This window comes from Zonotrichia albicollis, chromosome 19 (genome assembly GCF_047830755.1).
Source record: "Zonotrichia albicollis isolate bZonAlb1 chromosome 19, bZonAlb1.hap1, whole genome shotgun sequence".
Classification (NCBI taxonomy): Eukaryota; Metazoa; Chordata; class Aves; order Passeriformes; family Passerellidae; genus Zonotrichia; species Zonotrichia albicollis.
The window spans coordinates 3798583-3820999 of record NC_133837.1 but is presented as its reverse complement, the minus strand read 5'-3'; the positions used below and the strand labels follow the sequence as shown (position 1 = coordinate 3820999).

Sequence of the window (22417 nt, the reverse complement as noted above, 5' to 3'; positions counted from 1 at the left end):
AAGGAAAAAACCCAGAGCTGTCAGAGGCAAACTGTGCCATCTGGTGACCTTAATTTCTAACAGGGAACAGGTAAATATTTGTGATTTGTAGCCAGAGGGATGGGTACAATACACAAGGCAGGATGACTCATTTACCAGCTGTTGTCAAACGTGTCTGCTGGTGGTTGTGCAGGAACACCCTCCAAGGACAGTGCCTCACAGGGGCTGGGAAAGGAGCTGGAAGGTCACACAGGTGAAGCCAGGCCAATCTAAAAGGGCATTTTTTCTGGTTTTGCTTCATTCCCACTCTGGCCACAGAGCCTTGGTAAAAAGCTGAGTGATCTCTGCTTGGGTGGTTGGAAACTGCTCTCCCTGTCAGGCAGGGCCTGGGATGGCAAGATCTGACTTTGGTGTGAGCCAAGAGAGCCAAACCTTTGGCATTCCTGCTGGAAAAATGAACTGCTTTGTCCCTGGTCCTGGCTGAGGAAGACACCTCAGCCCCTTGGTGGTCACTGGAGAGCAAAAGCTGTCAGGAGCCATCCCAGGAACCTGAGGGGAGGGCTGCGGAGTCCAAGGATGCAGTCACTCCCTGTGTGAGTGAGGGTGCAGGCTGTTAATGTGTAGGCAAATTCCCTCCGGGCTTTGAGGGGCCTTCCAGAAGATCTCAGTTGCTGTAAGAAAGGGAAGATGCTGAATGCTTCCTGTGGGGAGCTCGAGCTCTGAAAATCCTTGAATTTGTGCTTCAAGTGGCCCCTCTCTCTTTGTAACAACAGGTTATAACCCTTCTGAAGCGTTATTCCAGTGAGAAGCCAGGCCAGATCTGATGGAACTGCACGTGTCTAAATGCCAGCTTTCAAATTCAGCGTGCAACCACACAGTTGACAAGCTGTGCCCTTATTATCTTAATGCTGTGAGCTGAGTAATGTCACTGATTTTGCCAAATTCTGAAATTAAGGACTATTTCCTGTGACATCATACTTTCCCTCATCCATTTTAATTGCATGCAGCAATTTTCCTTTCTGTCACGAACCATGGGGGTGTGCTGTTAAGCAGCTGCTGCTCTCTGTTACGCCACTTCTCTGGCAGAGTGGTTGCTCAGCACTCTCTTGTCCCCTCTCAGTGGAGTTGTGTAGCTTTCCTTGGTGTTCCAAAAAGCAATTGGAAAAGTTTAGATCAAAGGTGGCACAAAAGGCCAGAAGATGCTTATTTTCTCCTCCTCTGATCACGGAAAGCACCACTTAAGGCAGGAATCAAGTGATTCTGACTCACACAGTCAATCAGGACATGAATATATGGCCACTAATATTTTTGGAGGCAGAAGAAAATTGTCCTCAGCACTTTGCTGAACATGCTGCTGATACATGGCAGCTGTGCCTTTGTCAAGCCAAGTACTAATATCATGTTACTTACATCAGTCATTTTTGGATTTGTGGTTTGCAAAAAAAAGGTCAAAAGAAAAACAGGATTTGAATTGGAAGCTTAGAAATTGTGTGGTTTTACAGAGACTTCCGAGCTGACAAAAGAGAGGTTTGATCGCGTGGCAGTGTTGGCAGTCCAAGTGCACAAAAATGTGTGTTATATAAATAATGCAGCAGAATAGTTCAGCATATTCTCTTTCCTTTCTGCAAGGGCGCCTGAAGCACTTTCTCGACCTAAATTGTACTTGAAAATCAAAGAATTAGCTCTTGTGCTGTTCTTAAAAGTAAAAAGAGCTGTAAGAGCTGTGAGAAAATCAGTGTTTCTCTGTATTTGAGAGGAGAATAGAACATTTATAAATATATTTAATGTGTTGTGCACTTAACTGTGATGCTGATCCACATGGGATTGTTTAAAACAGAAAGTGAGGGTGATTCCCTTCCCACACCTTTGCAGCATCAGCTGGCTGCAGGGCAAGCACTGCCTGCCTTAAACCAACACTGCTACAAGTGCCGAGTCAAGGGGTGCTGAACGCTCCCAGGACATCAACAACGCTTCTCTTGCTGTTGTTGTTCATTTTTATTTATTTTATTTTATTAGACAACTGCTTTCCATTATAAATAAATAAGGCATGAAGGTTCTCCATACTGTTACAGAGCTGGTAGCCACAGCTGTGCGTGCAGCTCCTGATGCATCTGGGGCTGTGGGGCACCTGGAAATGCAGAGTGTGGAAGAGAAGAGCAGTTGGTGGTTTTGAGGAGGAGACCTCTGGAGCAGGGGTGGTTTACTCATCACACTCCTGCCAACTTACCTCTGTGGTACTCAGCTTAACAAAACAGGGTGGTTTTGGGGGGGGGTTCTGTATTAATTCCATGGGGAGTGAAAGAAAGGTTGCTCCTTGTAGCATCAAAGCCCTGGATGTAGGGGATTATTCCATTTGAACAGTCTACCCCTTCCAAAGCCACATTCACATTTCTTTCTCTCAATGTTGCAAAGATTCCAGCTGTTGACCCAAGATTTTGGGATGTAAGCTGGTGAAAAGAGAATCCAGATGTAGCTGATGGTTGCTCCAGGCGGGTACAGAGTCGGTTGCTTACACTGAACTGCTGGGTTTTGTGGCTTAATGCTCAGGGTGTTGCTTAAGCTGGAATGAGATGCTGCTTCTCTGCCTAAAACGTGTCTGACTGTACAAGGTCATCATCTAGTTCATGGAAGCTGGAAATTGGTGATTCCTGAGACTGCAGTGGCCTTTTGGCTGCGTGTTTGCATGTCTGTGGAAGCCAAAGTGAGGAGATTTCAGTGCTGGAAAGGGAACTGGAACATGAGAGGCGACAGTGTCTCAGCCAAGAAAGATTATCTTCAGCAGGAAGCTGAAATCTGTCCTTGTGGCTGGGGAGATGTTTGGAGCAGGAGTGAGGGGAGATGTGTGATCCATGCTACTGCCAGGGCCAGACTCCTGACCTGGGAGGGGCTGCATCCCCTGGCTTGTGTGTGAGTCCCTGGGAGTCAGTTTTGAGCCCATGCAAGCTGTTTTTAAGGAATTTGTTACAATGGGACGATGACCTCTTGAAGAGCACAGCACAGAGAGCTGGTACCCAGACCATGAGATGAAAGTGTGTCTCTGATATTGTAATAGCACTTCTTGTCTCGCTGTGGGAAAGCCCTGGGCTCTGAGTTCCTACCAGGCATGGTGCTTCACCTGGGCTGAAATACCAGGGCAGACTTAGAGCGAGTAAATCCCATATGCCTGCAAGGTCTGGAGGGTGTGGACTGAAACACTGAGAGATGCTGATGGAGATGGAACAATCAGTCTTATGTTTCTCTTCAAGTTTTTCCAGTTGCAATGAGCTTGCATTGTAAAGAGCTGAAAAACCTGACTGATTAGAGAATGGCTTAAATAGCAAGACCATGCTGCCCTTTGGGGAAGGCAGAGATAGAAGTCTCTCGGGTTCAAGCATAGGTTCTCAGCCATAAAATCTAACTGGAGGATTGGGCTGCTGTGCTGGGGCAGCCCCTAAAGTTCTGATGGCTTTTTGTTTTACTTTGAGGCGCTGTACTCCAGCTGTGGCAGGATGCTGGAGGACATCCAGGCTTTTGCTTGCAGATAATTGGGCTGTAGGGCAAGCTGAAAAAGGGTGGAGGGGGAGACTGGTTTCTTTTCTTTCATGGTGGGGTTTACATTGCTGTTGTGATGTCTGGCAGCAGCAGTAACTCATGCAGAGATCCATCACGTGGTTTCTGAAATCCTCTAACTACAATGTACAATTGTCCCAATGGGTTGTCCAGAGCCTAAGCTTAAAAAAGTGAGTTGGGTCCCTGTGACATTCTCTCTCTTGCAGACCTCTCGAACCTTCAAAGCAGAGGGGCCACGTGGCGTTTCCTGGGGCTCAACAGAAGACGTGGCCATTGCAATTGCACGTGGGAGCTGCGGAGAGCCAGGACTCATTTGCTGCTCTTGTTTTTCACCTTTGTGGCGTTGATGTCTGCTTTTGTTTTCTGGATGCGGGAGAAGATCTCCTTAAAAAGAGCCTTGTACTCAGGCTGGCTCTGCTCCAGCCGCTTGTCCACGGCCTCCACGTGTTTGCTGATGGTCTTTTCCATGGTTTTTCGCTCTTCCAGCTCGTGCCCCTCTCCTCGGAAGTCCCTGAAGGAGCTGTCGCGGGAGATGGGCCGGGAGGTCTGGACCCCCGCGTGGCGCACGCTGTCCTTGTGCTGCCGGCACTTGCTGAGCAGCTCCTCGTACTTCTCCAGCAGGGCGTGGTACTGCTCGTCCACCTCGCGCAGGATGGACATGCCGCGCTTGCGCACGTTGTTGGCGTGCAGGGTGTAGTTGCCCTCGTGCCGGCTCACGGCGTCCTTGGTCACGATGGCGTTCAGCGCCGTGTCGCTGCAGCTCTTGCGCACCGGGTGGTTTGGGGAAGGGGTCATGGATGTCCCGTGGCTTTTCCCTCCCTCCTCCTCGGACAGGTCGATGTAATCCGCTTCTGGGGCGTTGTTCAGCGGCTCGAGGAGGGCTTCGGACAGGTTGTCCTCTCTGCTGAGCAGGTACTTCTTGACTTGCTTCATCTGCTGCAGCTCCAGGAGCTCTGCCTCCAGCTCCTTGATGCGCAGTTTGCAGTTCTCCATCTCGCACACCCGCTGCTCCAGGTCCGAGTACTCCTGGATAACCGAGGTGTACTCGCGCTCCACCCTCTCCTTCCGCTGCTTCTCCTGGTTCACCTGGGATCTCAGCGAGTCCACCATGGCTTGGAGACGCTCGTTCTCCCTCTCCAGTGGCTTCTGGTTGAATTCTGTGGAAGAGCTGTGGACCTGGAACGCATCCTCATACCTGAAAGAGGAGAAAGATGCTTGAGAGAGTCAGACCAAGCAGTTTGACCCATGAGGGATTTGTGTTTTATTGTTATGTAAGTAGTTCTACTGATGTCCAAAAAGGACATGAGCTCATGGAGTGAGATGTGCCTTCTCCATTTGCCAGGTGTGGACACAAAGACAAATCTCTGTCCCACAGAACTTGCAGTTTTATTGGACAGCAGCAATAAAAGACAGGAGGGAAATGAGATCCTAAAATGTAAAAGACACATCTGCTTAACAGACAAGCCACCAGCATTGCAGTGAAGCAAGAATGAATGTTCAGGTGCTACCAGTCTGAGCTGAAAGTAGGTGGCTTTGGCTTTTTCCTGCTAGAGTCCATCAGCTGCTCTCTGCACCATTGAGTTCACCAACTACCCACTGCCTATGGCAACAACCCCAGGCCCAGCCAGCCAAAACTCTGAAGCACATGTGCTGCTGCCTGTGCAGCCCTGTGTTTGGGAGGTGCTCTGGAGGGAGTTTGGGAAGATTTACATGGCAAGGCAAATAGAGATTTTTGAGAGGTGCTCCTTCTTCATTGTCTGGGAAGTGAAAACAAACACTTCCCCCTTCCCTTCAGGAATTTGGGTTTTCCTCCTCAGTGAAGCACCCATGGCATCCTGTTTGTTTAGAACAGACTGGAAAAGTGCAAGCTCCATGGCTTCCCCTGGGAGGCATGGCTGTGGTGGGGGGTATTGAACAGATTTCAGGGCACTGAAGGGCAGCCTGACCTTCAGAGCCAACTGTGGAGCTGCAAGGGGGCCCAAGGTCCTGTGGTAGCGGGGAGAGTGGGATTGGGGGACTGGGGGGAAAAGAACCACAGAGACATTAAGTGGATTTTGCTGGGGGTCACGTTATGGCCTGATTAACATCCTCATTGCTGCTGCAGTGAAAATGTCTTTGGTTCATATCCTCTGACAGAGGATGCTTTCAGTAACAAAGTTTATTGATTGCTTATCTATTTAAAGAACCCTCTTTTGTGGACAAAGCTGAGCAAGAAATGTCCTCGTGAGGTCAGTGAATTAACACAGTCCTGGGTTTTGAGGAGGATTAAGGCTGCAGTAGTGCTGAAGGTGTTTGTACAGCACTTGGTAGCCCATGGTGTAGCTGCATGTGTGACTGGTGTTCCTAGGGAGTGCTGGAGTCATGCAGCACAAAATGCACCATCTCAACTGGTTTCAGTGAGCCAGAGGTGCTGGTGCTGTGCTGGAAAGGCAGCTGGAAAGGGAAAAATGGGCTGTGCTGGTTTGGGAAGGGAAGTATCCCCGTGCTGAGATCATGAAGGCTCCGCCTTGCCCACACCTCCTTAGGCAGGTGGGTTGGTGAGAGGAACATTCCCCCTTCAGCTCCAGCTGTGCATTTTAGGCTCTGGTGCCCAACCTCTGTGTCTGAGGGCTTTCTGCTCACCCAGCACCTCCCCTGTTTGTGGGGAGCAGTTTGGAGGGGCTGCCACAGCCAAGGCTCCGTACCTGGGGCTGGAGCACAGCTCCTTAAGGCAGGGGAAGGTGTGGATGGTTCGGCGCCGCTCCCTCTTCTCCCTCCGGATGCGGAGCTGCTCCAAGCTCCGCATTTCCTCCACCTGCTTCTGCAGCTCCTCCACCTGGTTCTGCAGCCCCTCGATTGTTTCTGTCAAGCTGCAGAGAGAGGAGGGAGCACAGGGGAGAAATCAGGTGCTACAAGTTCCTAAAAGGTGTTTTTGTCCTATAGAGAAATCCAGTCTAGGGAAGGTGCTTCCAGTTTCCAGTGCCCTGGGAATCATGACAGCACTTATTTTTGTTTTTGATCTTTCTCTGTGTGGTCACTCTTGAATGGGGTTAGTTATAAAAAAAGGGATAGGGGGATTGAATGGAGTCCTGTCCTCAAATCAGTTGGCTGAAAGAGACATCTCTGAGACATAAGCACTCTCCTGAAACATCTCTGCACTTAAAACAAGCATCTATTCCTTTTGGTTTATCTTGTAGAGGAACACAGAGACTGGGCAGAGATTTTGTTTTATTCTGTCTGCAGATAGTTTGTAAAACACTCTGCTCTGAAATTCCTCCTCCCCACAGTTGTTTGCAAATGATGCTGCATTACAAGAACATGGCTTAGGCTGCTGTTTCTAGGGATGACCTTGACCATGGGCTTGTTTTAGGAAAGAAATATTATTGATAAACTGGTGTTTCAGCATGGACTAGCCAGGGTTTCATGAGCTTCTGGACCTGTACCTGATGTTTCTTCAGGGCTGTGTGCTGGGGATCTCCCTGATAGGATTATGTGCCTTTTCTTCAAGGAAAATCATCTGAGGAGAGGCTGCTCTGCCTCTCTGCAGGTAGCTTCAGACACTCTTTTATCCAGCCCTTATCCTAGGGATGTCTGTGCTGTGGCTGACCCCTCCTAACCAGCACTACTGCAACACACTTGTGTTCTAAACATTTGCAAAAATGGGCTGATACAAAAGAGAATGGCTCAGATAGCAACGAGAGGCTGCACTTTGGGGCAGGGGAAAGGTGAGCTGAAGGTTCTGGGATCTTGAAGATCCAGGGGAGACCATACCACTGGATCTTCTGTTGGGAAGTCTTGCTTTCCAGCACCAGCTTCTGGTTTGCCAGCTCCAGGTCCCGCGCTGTCAGGTCCAGCTGCTCGTAGACTTTGGCGTGCTGTTCGTTCATCTGCCGCAGCATCTCCAGCTGCTTGGTCAGGTACTGCAGGGAAAAGTGAAGCGTAAGCACTCCACATCCAAAACCCAGGGTTTTTCACAAGCAGAAATTCTTACAGCCTTTGCTTCCTCTGATAATGTGTTTTGTGGTTCTGCCTGGTTGAAGCCTCTTCCACAGATGAAATATTCATTCCCCCGACCACTGTAAATATTTTTGTGTCTAAAATACGATTGAACTTCCCCTGCCCTCTGTGAAGGGCACTAACATCTATCTCTCTCTATTCAGCTGCTTTTTTATTCCCAGTACCAAAGAAAGTTGATATCCCTGGGACTGAAAGTTGACTGAAATTGGCCGGTTGGTTACTGGATCGCCTGACAGATCGATTGCTGAAGCTGTGTTTCCTTGGGAATTCAGGCTAAAACTCTGAGTCTGTGAAATATGAGGAGACCTGTGGTTTCTGTGGATTTGCACACCCTTTTCTGTAAGTCTGCTACTGCAAATCTTATCCTTGGAAGACTAGGAGAGGGGCATCTACTCAGGTGCTCACTCTCAGCTGGGGCCAGATTCCAGATCCTCTGGTGGATGTGCTTCTGATGGGCTGCTGGAGGGGGAATGACTAAATCCATCCACTAGTTCCCTCAAACATCAGCTGTCTGATCCCTGCAGCATCATGTGCTGCTCTTGTGAACTGGCAGACCTCCTCTGCCCTGTGTCCTTTTAAATCAGGGGGTGCCCAGTCTTTTTTAACTCACAGATTCCTAGAAGGTTTCCAGTGGATGAAAACCCTCCCAGGCACAGCAGGTTTAAGCCTCTAAGATCAGTTCTGTGAGCTCTTAGAAATACTGCCCTGACCCCACAGGATGCTTGAAATGGGGGTTTGGATTGCAGCTCTTGGAGAAAGAGCTATTTTATGCCTCTAACAAAGGGGGCTGTGTTATGGGGGTGCCGAGGGGCCAGCTGGGAACAAAAACGATTCTGAATCTCTGGAATCAAAGGAAAGCTGCAGCAGAGCAGAGAGAAGTGAGTGTGAAGGCTGACGGATGTGCAGGGGAAGGCCAAACGTGACCCAGATGTAGCCTGGTGCCAAAATCTGGTGTGCACATCTGGGCAGGGAGTGAGGATGTGAGAAAAGGAAAAATGCAAGTTAATAGGGGAACAAGACCCTCTCCAGGGCTGGGATGAGCTTTAATCCATCAACACACTTTAAAACAGCACTTAATCCGTCCTGCTTCAGGCACTTACAGAGGATACTTCAACTTCCACGCCCCACAGCACATCCCTGCCTTTCTGCCGGCATCTGAGCTGCTGGTGCCGGTGGAAGTGCCCCTTTCCCACCTTTGCCCTTAGGTGGCAGCGGTGGCCAAGCAGGCCCTGTCCCCAGCTCTGTCCCGACTGTGTCCCTACCTCAATCTCCTGCACTTGCTCCTCGTTGGTGGCATACATCTGCTGCAGGGAGTCCTCCAGCTCTTTGTTTCGCTCCAGCAGCGTCTTCCCCAGCTCTGCAGCCAAGTGTAAGTCTGAAAAGCAGAGGGACAAAGCTGCTGCAGTTCCCACAGCCCCATGGCTGCGTGTGGTGGGATCTCCCCCCACCCCAAAAAGTGACCCCACACCAAGCACAGCAGCACATTTTTCATGACACTGGTTGTACTGGCACGTTTTGACCTGGCTGTATGCTCACAGAACATACAGAATCTGGCCTCTTGTCTTGCTGGGCTGCAGGAGCAAGGGGGGGCCAAACTCAGGACTCTGCAGCTCCTCCATGCAATGACAATTTAGTGCTTTGCTGGCTGCAAAACCCTCCTGCATTCCCTGCACACTGCAACCAGGATCAGCCCAGGATCTGGGCTGTGGCAGGTGCTCAGCACCTCCATCCCCTATCACTGGGGAGGGCTCAGCACCTGTCAGAATGGAGCAAAGGCCTGGTAAGGCCCTGCAGGGCCTTGGGGATGCTCTATAAATTACATCATTATCTCTAACGAAGGGAGTGCCTTGCCTTCCCTGTCAGCCTCCATCCATCAGCCTCTAACAGACTGACAGGAGTAATAAAACCCTGCGTGGCCCGAGGGGGCTGGAGGCACCTCCCAGATGTGCTGCCCTGGCAGCGCTGCAGCAGCTGAATCCAAGGCTCTTTCCTTGGGGCAGCTCCAGGGAAAGGACAAACTACTTTGTGTTCACTCTCTGACACCTCTAAACGCCCTTAGGAGGCTACTGAAAAAGTTGGACATCAGGAGAAAAGCAGGGAAAAGTAGATGTTGACAGTGTGGTCAGTTGAAAATGCTGACATTGCTGATGGGAAAAGAAAAAGCCTTCAGGCCATGTGAATCCTGTGTTGGCCAAAGTTTGAGCACACAGGTGATGCTGTTTGTGAGGCTGGGACAGCACAGCTGGCTCTGAGAACAGCCCTTTGCTTTCACAGGAATTGGTTGTCTTCTTAAAGCCTGACTATGAGCAGGGAGGGTTCATTTTTCTTGGTGCTTCTAGAGGTAACAGCTCTTAGGATGGCAGAGTGAAAATCTGACCTTAATCCTTGCAAAAGGTAAGGAAACAGGTCCTGGTGTGCATTATTGCTCTTTCTTTCTTTGGTGTGGTTATCATGCAGCTGTAGGTAATTGAGGAGTGACAATCCTGCAGGGTGTGAAGGGACCTGGGTCTCCTGCCCCGGCATTTTCTCAGCCTGTTGTAATGCTCCCTTCTAGTCTGCATTTAATGGTGTGTTCTGAAAAGGCTTTGCCAGGGCTGAGAGTAGCTGTCATTTTCTTCAGTGGTTCATTTGGCCTTGCAGTTGATTGGGAAAGAAGGATGTTTGGTCACTAAGACAGGAAGAAGACAGGACTCCTGGGATGTATTCTGGGCCTGGGAAAGCCCTGACCTCTCACACATCACAAAATGAGGCTCATGCTGACCTTGGACATGAGTGCTTGCCAGGGGTGAGCTACAGTGCTGTCAGTGCCTGGGGTGGGGCTTTCCAGAGGGATGCTGCTGTGCTCTGAGATGTGCTGATACCTTACCAGTTTGTGTGTTGCCTGTGTTTTTTTCTGCTGGCTCCCCAGATGTGGTGCTGCCAACAGCTGCTCAGTATGTCCTCGAATCTCCCCTTTCCATGGGAATGTGCTCTCCAGCTGTGCCCTGCATTGCAGGGTGTTATTATTAAAAGGGCTGTGACCTTTTTAATTATAATCCTCTTCATTGCACAGTGACCCAGTCTGAGGGCTGCAGTCGCAGCTCTTCCTGCAATCAAGTTATTGGCATGTTTCCCCGTGGACAGACCTCCTCCACCTATTTGGTTTTTTCCAAGCACCAAATTTCCCTAGTTTATAAAGTGCCCCAGGGAGAGCCGAGTGTTTGCTACACCAGCTGGGGCTGGGGGAACAGCCAGATGCCAGCAGAGATGAAGGATAATTTGTGCCTTTAAGCTGCTTGGGGCTGTGTTTAATGTCAGCACCACCTTGCCAGAGCCAGTGTTGTTCCTGGAGAGTGGCACCTTGGAAATCACATCCCTGGCAGCAAGCAGGGCCCCAGTGTGGAGGTGTGGATGAGAGGGCTCCGTGCTGTGCTCCAGGTAATGAGTCAAGTGTGTCCCCGTCCCTGTGGATTACACCAGTGCTCTCCCACCATATGGCATCCAATTTAATCAGCTGGGGTTGAGTTAAGTGGATTAGGCAGTGCAAGATCCTGCATTGTAATTTAAAGGGCTCTGTCAGCAATAATTTAATGGGGGAAATGGGCAGCGTTTGGGGATGAGTGGGAAAGAGGAAAGAATGGGGCTTGGCTCTGAGGAGGAAATTGAGTCTTCATTTCCATTTTGAGCATAAGGACCTGGGAGACTCCAGGCTTGAAGGACTTGGGGGAATTGGTTCTTTTAGTGTCTTTTAACTGCCTCAGCCATTGTCACACACACTCCCTCACTCTCTGCCTGCCAGCCAAAGCATCCTTGGTAATCCTGTCTCATCCACCCCCTTGTGCCCGAGTCCTCTTCCCCACCTGTTGGTCCCCCCAGCTTATGGGGCTGAGGGGAGGGGGGGGATGCTGTGGAAGTGCTTTAATGTCGTCTTTGGACCAGATCCCTCTTGATCTTTGTACTAATTGTGGCTCTGCATGGGCTGAGGGAGCACACAGCTCCTCTCCACAGAGACCTTGGAAACCCGAGGCTGAATGTGAAATTTCACCAAGTTGTTCGAGGGAGAAAAAGAACTGTTTAGGAAGTCAAGAATCCTTTCTACATAGTACTATGGTTTTCCCCCAAGTTTTTGTATTCCTTTGCTTCTCCACTGTCAGATCAGCCAGCCAGTGCTGAAGGACTTGCCCTAATTTAGCAGATATGCTGATGACTCTCTTCCCCCTCACCTCTGGATGCAGGAGGAGAAATAAAGTGCTGTGTGTCTGCTCGATGTGCCCAATCCCTCCACATCCTGCCTGTGCTGAAGGCACCACTGTGAAATGGCCAATGTTCAACTTCAAAAATGGACTCCTGATGCTTCCAAATCCTGTCAGGAGAGAACTATGGATACAAACTGTCCCGGGCAGCACCAGCCTGGTGCCCTCTGGCTCCCTGAACTGCAAACACTGACGTGACCCTTCTAATTAACACCAGCAACGAGACATGCCGTGTCCCCCAACAAAGGGCTGTGCCTGTGGAGCAGGGGAGGGAGGGATGGAGGCTGCATTTCTCTGAAAGCTTCCATGGGAAAGGCCTCTGAGCAAGGAGGGTGGGGATGGGAAGAGAGACCATATGGTGGGAAGGGAGCAGGAGCTGAGTCCAAGCAGAGGAGCAGGGCTGGGCAGAACATCAAGGAGGCACCATCCTGGAGCTGCAGAGATCAGCAGTAGCAGCCCAGCAATAATTCTGCTACCTCTGTGCCACTGAGGGAACTTGAAAAAAACCCCATCCTGATCCAAAAGCTGTCACCTTTGATGGAAGGAGGCTGAGGGACAAACTGCAGGCAGTTCCCTCATGGCAGCATCCTGTGGCAGTGCTGGCAAAGGCATGTTCCCTGCATGGGGCTGTGGCAGAGCTGGATGCTTCCCCAGCCTTGCAACGAGGCTCAAAGAGGATTTGGAGCTGTTTCTGCCTTCCCAGTGCTGGTCTGCATCTGTTCGAGCAGAGCACTCAGCCACAGCCCTCAGGAGGGGTTTGTTCCCTCCAGCATCTCCTGGTTGTGACTTTGGGAGGGCATAAGCCTGGTGCTGAGCAGGTTTTGGCTGCTTTTGGCTCAATGATGATCCAGTAGCTGTTCAGATGCTCCTCATAAATGCAGCTTTCTGGAGGAAGCCACCATCTGGTGCAGCTGCTTTGGACTCTCCCCTGTCATTTCTCTTGCAGTGAGGGATTCTCATGTTTAGGCTGTGAGAGAACACACTGGGGATGCTGCACTTGGCTCCTCACCTTTAATAAATCAGCCCTGTCCCTGTCCCGCAAGCCAGCAGCTTGCAGGGGATACAGAAGTCCTTTGCTGTGTGGTGCAGATAAGCAAGGGTTTATGGGTTTGCAGGTCCTTTTCAGCTGAGCATGTATAAAGGAAAGGGCTGCTCCTGTCCTGTGCTGCACATGGTGAATGCATCTGCTGAAGAGCAGGGAGGAGGGTGGGGAGGTCTCTGGAGGAAGCTCAGGGTGCTTGTGAGTTGATGGATGGGGTACATTGAGAGTTAAGAACTGATGTTTAATGCTGTTGACGTTTAATTTAATGGCATTTGCTGTCTGCTCCATTACACATGGGTACTTAAAGTCAAGGGTGGGTGCAATTATTCCTTTCAAAGTCTAAATGAACGATGCTATGCTGGTTTACCCTGGGATAGGGTATACTTGCTACTCATTTATTTTCCTTCATAGTTGCAGGGCATTGTGCTGTGTGGGTATATTACAGTGAAGATCAGCTTTTGTGTGTCACTGACTGCTGCTCCAGGGCAGGTGAGGGAAGCAATCTCTGTACTTGGCCTGTGTAAGGCGTTGCAATGGAACTTGCTGGGGTGCAGGGAAGCAAATGCCATCTGGCAGCACCTCAAACACAACCTGAAAAAGCCTTTCCAACATGCCCATTCTACAAAGATGGTGTTTCCCAAGGCCAGCCAGAGCTTCCAGAGTCACCAGTGTTACTGCTGAGATGTGGGTTCTCCATTGCTTTTACACTGGTGTAACTCAGACATTGCTGATCAGTTCAGCTCTGCACTTGGTGTTTTGTGTGTTTTTGGGGAGGATCTGCTATTTTGGTGTATTGGGATGTTCCACAAGGGCAGGGCTTGCTTTGTAAAACAGCCCCAATGAAGCAGGTGGGGAAAAGCCTCTGTTAGGGCTGGGTGAGGGCAAACAGGGTGCCTGAGACCCCAGCAGCACAGCTGCCTCCTCCTCTTCCTTCTCCTCCTTTCAAACTGTGGCTCTTGCTGGGCTGAGCTGATGTTGATCACACTGGTGTTTTTGTTACTCTAATGAGATTTGCTGGATTTCCTGCTTGAGATTTTTTTTTGGTTTTTTTTCCTTTTCTTTCTCTTGTGTAATCTGTTTCGTGCTCCTGTGCTGCCTTTGGCTGTGCAAGTGTCCCTGGCTGGGGAGGGGGGCTCAGGTGGTGGCAGTGGGGTGTTTGGCAGGGGGTGAAGGCAAACCCAGTGCACTGAGAACAGCTCCTTCCATGGTATCTTGAGCCCCCTTGGGCAAAAGTGGCATCACCAAGGAGTGGAAATCCCTGACAAGGGGCTCAGGGACACACTGTACTGCGCTGTGCTGCAGAGAAGGCCTCCAGCTCTCTTAGCCCCTGCTGCTCCCTTCCTTGCCTTCTATATTTTTCAGTTCTATTCAATATTTCCTCTATCAGCTCTCCTTTATTCTTCTCAGATGCTCACCAGACTTTTTAGATTTAATTTATGCCTTTTCTTTCTTCTCTCTTATCATCCTGCACTCCAAATTCTCCCCTGTATATTAATATTTGAGACCCGGGATGGTCACCTCATCTTATGAGCTGTGTCTCTACAAACACAGGCAGAGCAGTCCCATCCCTGTGCCCACAGCAACTGCTGTGCCTTTTGCCAAGTTGTTAGAGCATGAGAACACAGAGGATGTTATTAGACCATGGCTGAGGCCCCATCTGCATCTTTTCCTGCTGTTCTCTTTCCTAAACAGCCTCAGTGCCTGTGTTTGCCTTATAGGCTGAAATGGCTTGAAAGAGCTTGGTGACTGGTGGCTCCGAGGCTCTGATAGTGCACCTGGATCAGAATGTCCTAAATAAATATATACAAGTGGGGCTATTGAAGAGAAGGAGTGAAGAAAGAGGAGGGAGAAAGGGAGCCAGAGCTTTCCTGCATGCGCTCCTCCCCCGGGCTGCAAATCTCCAACTAATTAATTATGTTGGGCTGCAGAAAACCGTGAATAAAGGCTTCCACTCTTTTAAAGCTAAAGACACAGGCATGTGGATGGCTGCCATGTGGCAGAACTCCTCTTCCCCGTGTGTTTGGGGGCAGGAGGTTGTAAGTGACCCAGGCTGGACAAGGAGGATGAGCACCAGGGTGCTCTGTGCATGTGCAGAGCCCCGAGCAAAGGCGCCCTGCGAAGGACAGGTCACTGTGCTCACGTGGCAGGGGACGGTGCCCACAGCGCTGGGCTGCCACAACCGTGTCACTTCTCCTGCCCTGCCCTTCTCCTGAATACATTCCCCTACTCGGAGCCATTCCCAGCCAACTCGGATGCCCTTGCTCCCCTCCTGCTAGGGGGAGGCAGGTGGAGCCAATGATTCTGAGTGATTTGGACACTCAGGGCACAGGGAGCAACCCTTGTAGCACAACTGTCACTTTGCAGCTGTAGCAGCCCCCAGGACCCCTGCCAGCACTGCCACTGTTGGTTACTTCTGTCTGCCACCTCGTATGTCCAGAGGCATTTAGGTACAGAGACCTTTCTTCCATGTGTTACAGCTAAATGCAGAAACAGCCTGACCCTCTGCAGCAACGCAAAAATCCTGCCCACCTCTTCTCCATCAGCCTTTTTTCTCGACTTAGAAGAAAGTGTATCCTCTTGCAGAGTGCTGCCCCACTTCTGCTCCCTTCCCACCTGCTTCTGGGGAGTTTAGGAAGCCCTGTTCCTCCAGGTGCTCAGCTCACAGCCCAGCTGCCTTGTGCCTGGCTATTGGCACAGGCTGGAGATGCTGCCCGTGTGGGAAGAGATCCTGACCTCAGATGAGTGATCAGTGCTGTCTGTGCAGCTGCACAGCAAGAGCACAGGGCTGTAACCTTCCAGTCTGAGCTTGCAGGGAAAGGGAGTGATGAAATACTTGATGTACTCTCAAAATGATGTTATGTCCACCACTAGTCCTGAGCAGGATGCAGAGCAATACTTCTTTTGGGGGCCCAACACCAAAACCAGTGTCCCTGACACAGTTCTGCTTCAAAGACTGATGCTTGTGGGGTGTGCTGTGCTGCTCCTTGCTCTGCCTCCTCCTGCAGACACCAGCGCTTGGCCACCACCTCCCAGTTCAGGTGCCTTCCCAGGACTCAATACTTCCTTGTGGCCCAAGAAGTCTTGGAGGATGGCACGATCACATCCTTGCTCCAACTGCTGGTGCTGCAGCTGCATATTTGGAAGAGGCCAAGAAGCATGGACCTGGATATTACACACGTGAAGGTCTGAATCCTTCAGAGAGGAGGCAGATTAACTGAGCAGGGCCAGAGCAGCTGCACAGACTACAGTGACTTCCCAGAAAGCTGCAGAGGAATGGTCTGTTTTAACCATTAGAACTGTCACTTTTTGGAGAGATGGTTTATAACTGTTAAATACACATGGAAAAAAAACAAAAAACAAACTAACATAAAATCCCTTTGAAATTCCCAGCTGTGCAAAAAGCAGCAGTTGTGTAACATCTGGTCTCCTTCCTTTGGGGTATTTTGTATTGGAAATATTTTCCTAAATTCTTGGCCCATATATGACATAGTCTTTTTGGACAGATTAAGCAGAAGCTTTGGAAACCCTGAAGGTGTGTTTAATGCGAGCACACAGATCTGCTGGAGTGAGGTGAGGTGGGAATTTAGCACTGTGCTGCTCTGGGAAAGCCTTTTGGGAGAGGAGCCAGAGTGTGAGTGCGGGAGCGAGCGGGCAGTGCGTTATCCTGAGTGCTGGCACTGCCTTTAGCAGGAGCAGGATGGGACCCTGGTGCTGTCACTGCTCTGAGTGGCTCCTGCCTGTCACACTGAGTCAGTGCACTCACCCTGTCACCAGCCAGCACTACAGGAGCAAAGAGAGAGGATTGGAAAATGCTGGGCTGGGGGGACAGGCTCCACGTGCAGGGTGTTCGTGGCCGGTGCCTTGGCTCCCAGTCCCTCAGGCTCAGAGCTGCTGGGAGAAAACGTCCTTCAGGATTCAGACCATAAATCCTCTGTGCATGGCCTTGCCAAGGAGAATTGCCACTGTTAGCTGATTGTTTCAGGATGGGAAATATGGAAAACTCTGGTTTTTGGTTCGTTTGTTTGGGTTTTTTGGTTGTTGTTTTGTTTTTGTGGGGTTTTTTCAGGGTTTTGTTTTGTTTTGGTGGTGTTTTTTGGGTTTTTTTTGTTTGTTTCCCCCTTCCCTTTCCAGCAGTTCCTCTAATTCTGCTCCCTCCCACAGCTGGAACTATGTGCCTGGGCTCAGCAGATGTGGAGAGGAGCTTCTGGTCTCTCACTGAAAGTTGCTGTGTGGGGCTTTCTTGTGACCCTTTTTGGCTTTCTTGTGCCATTTTTGCTTGCTGCCTTCAAGTAACAGGGGAATTTTCGCTCTAGGAAAATACATCTATATATATTCTTTCCCCCTCCCATATTTGGAGTCACTCATCACTTCTTTAGACTAACCTGTCATCTTATTTCCTTGTCTCCTGTGACTTTTCTAGTCCCTCTTGTCATTCCTAAGCAGCTCAGCAATTAGTCACTGAAAACTTTCCACTTCCATAAGCTACCTGCTGTACTGTACTGCTAAATAAATAAGTGGCTCAGCTACTGCAGGCAAAGCTCTGTCCTTCTGGCTTGCCTCTGGGGAGGGAGGGAGGAGGACAGGCAAGGTGTGTGCCTTGTCCCTGGACTGCTGGGATAACTGCCTCCGGAGGGGTAGAATATGAGTTTCACCAGCTCCCCTGTGCAGTGAATGCTTTGGGCAAGCTGATAATGGATTGCAGTGCTCTGGACCACCTGGGTGATGCAGATATGGGTGCCAGCATGCATCCCCTGGGCTTACCCCAATGCCAGGAGCTGGGCACTGGAGCAGTGGTGACCCTGTGTCTTTACAAGGATGAGTTGGGAGTGGTGCAAGCTCAGCACCTTGTGTCATTTTCCTTCTTAGTACTCAATCAATCAGATGCTTGGCAAGAGGAGGAGGAATTAAAAAAGATCCTTAAATCTGGAGACCTTTGGAGGTTACAGCTGTCGTGTCCTAAGCCTGCATTGCAGATGGTTTGGCCCAGAGATTTCTGTGGCTGCCCTGGAGGACAATTGGTCTCGCAGTGGCAATGAGGTGATGTGCTGGTTCTTGCACTCCCTCTGTCCTGCTGCCTATCTCAGAGCAGTGAGAGGCTGTTTATTGACATGGAAGGAATTATCCCACACTTATAGAATCCTAGCATATGCTGAGTTGGAAGGGACCCATCAGGATTATCAGGTCCAACTCCTGTCCCCATGCAGGACACCCAAGAAACCCCCAAGTGCCTTAGGCCATGGTCAGGGATCAGGAGGGTGGCTTTGAGAGGCCTCCTCTTGGATGCACTCTGCTCTGAGACCTGACTGCTGGCAGGGGGATACGGAGGCTGGGGAGATCAGGGAAGGCAGAGGCCTGACTGCAAGGAGGATTCATCTTGTGAGATGCTGCGGTGAGAGGAAGGCTGGAAGTGGCTGGCAGAGCTGCTGGCTCTGTTTGGATCCAGATGCAATTGAGTTGGCACACGGCCCTCCCAAACACAAATGCTCCTGATGAACAGGAAAGGTGCCCCCACTTATCTGCAGCTCAGACTCTCTAATTTTAGCTCATTCATTCTCTTGGGGTCTGGCTGCACGTAGGCCCTGTGCACAGGATGTGATGCAACTGTAGCCACATCATCAGTTCACAATGGCTGGAAAAAGGTTCACCAGAATTTTATCCTGGTTTTAACACTTAGAGGCACAGACTCCCTGGCCCACGGAAAGGGGGCTGGACCAAAGCAGCACTGATATCTCTTCATGCTTACAAAGCAATAAGCTAAGTCATGGTAAGAGGGAAAGGCAGCTCCATTTTTACCACTTTTCTCAAATCAGAAAGCCTTCCCAGAGGGAACATCATTGCAAAGGAAAGCTCACAGGACACCACTGCTGTTACCATGTCATTGCCGAGGGTCCTGGCTGGGACTTGAGTCTCTGCTTCAGTGTGCTAAGGCATCTTGGTACAATGCCTTGAGCCACAGAGTGTTACAGTGTGCAGGGAACAGGTAAAGGCATCTGAAAGGCACTGGCTTAATTTGAACAAGGCTGGAAGGGCCCTGAGGCTGGGGACCAGATATTGCTGCTTCTAAATCATGTGGTAGATGCACCCTGTTGCTGTGGACACTTCAGGGGAAAGAAAGAGTGATTGGGATTTATTATTTTGAAAAAAAAAAATTGGTTACTTTGGCAAGGTGAAGCTAATGGAGGATGACAAAGAAAGTAACAGGTGCTTGGTGTGGAGCTGGAGGCATGATTTCCACTCTGGTGCTAAAATGGTTAATTAACATAATCATCACAGAGCTCCCAGTTAAGCCATCTGTTGCTTAGCAAACAGTTTTGGATGTAAATGTAATAAATATTTGATGATGCTGTGAAATGATGATAAAGGCCCAGCAACCAACTGGTTCACGGAAGAACCTTCTCTGCTCTCCTAGCTTGGATTGTTTGTTTCTCCCACCCCTTGCTCCTAAGGAACGGTCTTTAAGCCTCTGCTTTTGTCCTCTGCCCTCCTGGTGCTGCTGCCAGGCGTGGGTTTGTGTGCGACCCCAGGCTCTTGGCATGCCAATCCTCTTAGCAATGCCTCTAATCGTGCCACGCTGATGTCTCGTGCTGCACACCCACCCCCCATTCCAAACCATGGCTCCACGGCTGTGCCGCCACCAAAGACCTCTGGGTGTCATGCAAAGGCACAGTGTGCGTGGACAAAGTCCAGCACTGTCCTTTGTGATGCTTTGTGCATTGTGCAAATTAATTGCGGTTGTAATTACCCCGTAGGACCTTTCCACTTGGCTGATTCCAGTTACAGCCTTCCCGCATCTCTGCTTGAGTTTGTGGAAGCCTGTGCAGCCCCTATTCATATGCAGGAGGCTGCAAACTCACAGCTGGGCTTTGTTTTGGGTGTGTGTTTTCCTCCAGTTCTGTACGTGCTCAAAAGTGGAGCCTGTACCCAGCCTCAATCCATCATCTGGAGACAGTCATTCTGTTTTTAGGCTGCTGGGACAGAGCTGGGAACCTGGCCTGCAGTGGGAAGGTGCTCTTATTGTTGTGAGCCAGTTGTACAGTGCCAGTGCTGACTCATGAACCTGACACCAGGGACAACGTTAGGCTAAAAATCAATTGGTCCTACGTTGTTCAACACTCCCTGTATTCATCCCTAGTTCTGCTGTTCTTCAGCCTACATCCCACCCCTGGGCCAGTGCCCAGGCCCCTTGTGAGCCATGGGAAGACGTCACCCAGAAATGTGAATTTCTGAGCATTCAAAGGCTGCACTGTTTATCCAGCTGATAGCTTCATCTCTGTGCTCTTGGCTTTGTTGGAATGTTGTGTTTCAAAGAACAGGGCCCAGTCTCCCACTACTTCCTGTGAATTGAGAAATTGGGATTAAAGCCCAGCTGTGACAACCCCTGGGGGGCTGGTTATCATTCCTTGCTGGGCCCCTGTCCTGCAGCTGAAGTTGTATAAACTTCAAATCATGACATAATGTACTGGAGCGATGATGGGCTGAGGCACTGCAGCTGGACTGCACATCCCTGCTGACAGTCAGCTGGGAAAAGCAAATATAAAACTGTACCTATAGCACAACATGCCAGAGGGGAACTGTGTTCAGGTAGGAATAATTTTTTGCTATGCATTGCCAAATCAGTCCTGTTCATTCCTGGGCCACTGGCCTGAAATGGGACTTCTTCCAGTTATTTACTTACTGCGTGTTGACTCAAAATATTAAGATAAGAAAAATAAAACAAAAAAAGCCCCAAATACTCACAGGCACCAACTGTCCAGTCTTAGAATAAACATTCAATTGAACTAGGTACAGTTACTTCAAAGCAAACTACAGAAGTGAACCTTTATCTTCTAACAAGGCTTCTTTTGCCGTTCGAAACTTGGCCTTGATTTTTTTTTCTTCTCCTCCCATATTTCTCCTGATATTATGGCTGGTTGGAAAAATCTCCAGAAGTAATTAGGTGACTAAGAAGCTGAAGATCCCTTTGGATTTGGGCTGGGACAGCAAAGCTTTTGAGACAGACTTTCAGCATCCTTAGCAATACATTATTTCCTTTATATTAATTTCTAGCTAATTTGCCTGATAACTCTACCTTGGACTACTCTGAAATAAAAGCGGTGTCATAACTACCCCTATTTGATTCTGCCTGCAGCAAGTTTTTTGGGGAACCAGCCACCTTGAAGATGTAACACAACAAATTATTTACTGCCCTAGTGCTTAGGACAGCTCTGGGCTCCCTGTCTCTATCCATCGGCTCTAAACTTTCCTCGGCCAGGACAGCGGTTTGGAGCAGCAGAGCAGAGATTTGCCGCTGCAGGATGAGGCGCTGGCTGTGCCAACCAAATAGCAGTCCAGAGAGAAGGGATCCCACCCTCTCCTCCCCAGCGTTCGCCCGTTTTCTTGCCCGCGCATCCCCTGGCCCACCATCCCTGGCAGCTTGCGGCGTGCCCCCATCCTTACCCTGCTCCAGGTCCTGCTGGTCGTACCAGGGCTCCTCTTCCTCGCTCTGAAACTCCTCCATCCTGTCGGCGCTCAGCATTTAGCACCAGCGGCCCGGGGAGACGCGCAGCATCCGCCGAAGGGGGGCCCGGCGCCTCCGGACCGCGGAGCGGGATGGATGCGGGGATACGGGCAGGGATGCGGGCGGGGATGCGGCCTCGGTGCCCCGGCCGGGCCGGGAAGGAGGAGGTGGCACGACGTGGCAGCCGGTGCCCGGCCCCTGCCCCGGCTCTGCGTGCCCGGGGGGGCGGCTTCCTCCTGCCTGCCGGGCCGGGGGGGGCTCCGGAGGAGGGGATGCAGCGGGGACGTGCGGCCGGGGCGGGGGGGCACGGCTTGCACAGGGCTGGGGGATGCACAAAGGAAGGAAGAGGGCCCGGCGCAGCCAGGCAGATCCTCGCTCCGCAGCTCGGTGGGGACCTCTAGCATGGAAATGCTGCAAAGAAAACCGGCGAGAGGGAAGGGGGAGGCGAGGCGAGACCGGCCTCCTTCGCCTCCTTCTTCTCCGCCTCCTCCTGCTCTCCGCCCAGCCCTGCGCGGGGCCGGGGCGGGTGCGCGGCTGCGGGAGCGCAGCGCGGGGTGCCGGGTGCGGCTCGCCCGGGCTGCGGGGAGCGGGAGCTGTCCCGCCGTGCCCCTGATCGGCCCAGCCCGGCTTGCCGGTGGAATGCCGTGTCCCGGCCTCGCCATGGGCTTCACGGAGACTTGGGGCACTTACGGGACCTCTCAGCGGGGCTTTCAGCGCCTTCTCTGCCTTGCTGGGTTTGTGTGGGTTGCTGTGCAAGAAGATCATCCACCCTCCCTTAGCTGGGGCTGCAAAAGGGGACACCCCATACAAACAGCCCCACAGCTTTTCCTCAGTGTGGTGTGTTATATTTAACCCTGTGTTATTTTGCACTCTGATGGGAAATCAGTGCCTCTGATGCAGGTTCCTCTTTCATTTTTCTTATCTTCGTGAAGGATGTAATGAACTCAATACTCAGGGAAATCGGAATTTATCGAGTTCTCAGGAAGAAATGTGTCTGTTACATATAAGTAAATTCAGAAAATATATTGGATTTTGGTGCTTGCTTTCCACCTTAATGGAATAAGGGTTAGAGATGATGGTCATTCTCCTAGCTGGAGTTTGGCATACGGGAATTTATTTATT

General features: G+C 50.6%; 1 protein-coding gene across 1 annotated transcript; it reads right to left on the bottom strand.

Annotated features, from left to right (window-relative positions):
- Positions 1 to 1961: 1961 nt before the first annotated feature.
- CDR2L (cerebellar degeneration related protein 2 like) lies at positions 1962 to 21769 on the bottom strand. The gene is made up of 5 exons (XM_005495596.4): positions 21235 to 21769; positions 8787 to 8899; positions 7279 to 7427; positions 6213 to 6377; positions 1962 to 4723 (listed from the first exon to the last, which is right to left on the bottom strand). The coding sequence occupies exons 1-5, from the start codon at positions 21311 to 21313 to the stop codon at positions 3838 to 3840; spliced, it is 1392 nt and encodes a 463-aa protein (XP_005495653.1). The 5' UTR covers positions 21314 to 21769; the 3' UTR covers positions 1962 to 3837.
- Positions 21770 to 22417: the final 648 nt, after the last annotated feature.

Coding starts and splice junctions, on each gene's coding strand:
- CDR2L (XM_005495596.4), bottom strand. CDS start 21,313: ATGCTGAGCGCCGACAGGATGGAGGAGTTTCAGAGCGAGGAAGAGGAG. Junction 7,428..8,786: donor AGCAAGTGCAGGAGATTGAG/GTAGGGACACAG, acceptor TTTTCCCTGCAG/TACCTGACCAAGCAGCTGGA. Junction 6,378..7,278: donor TCCCAACAGAAGATCCAGTG/GTATGGTCTCCC, acceptor CTCTCTCTGCAG/CTTGACAGAAACAATCGAGG.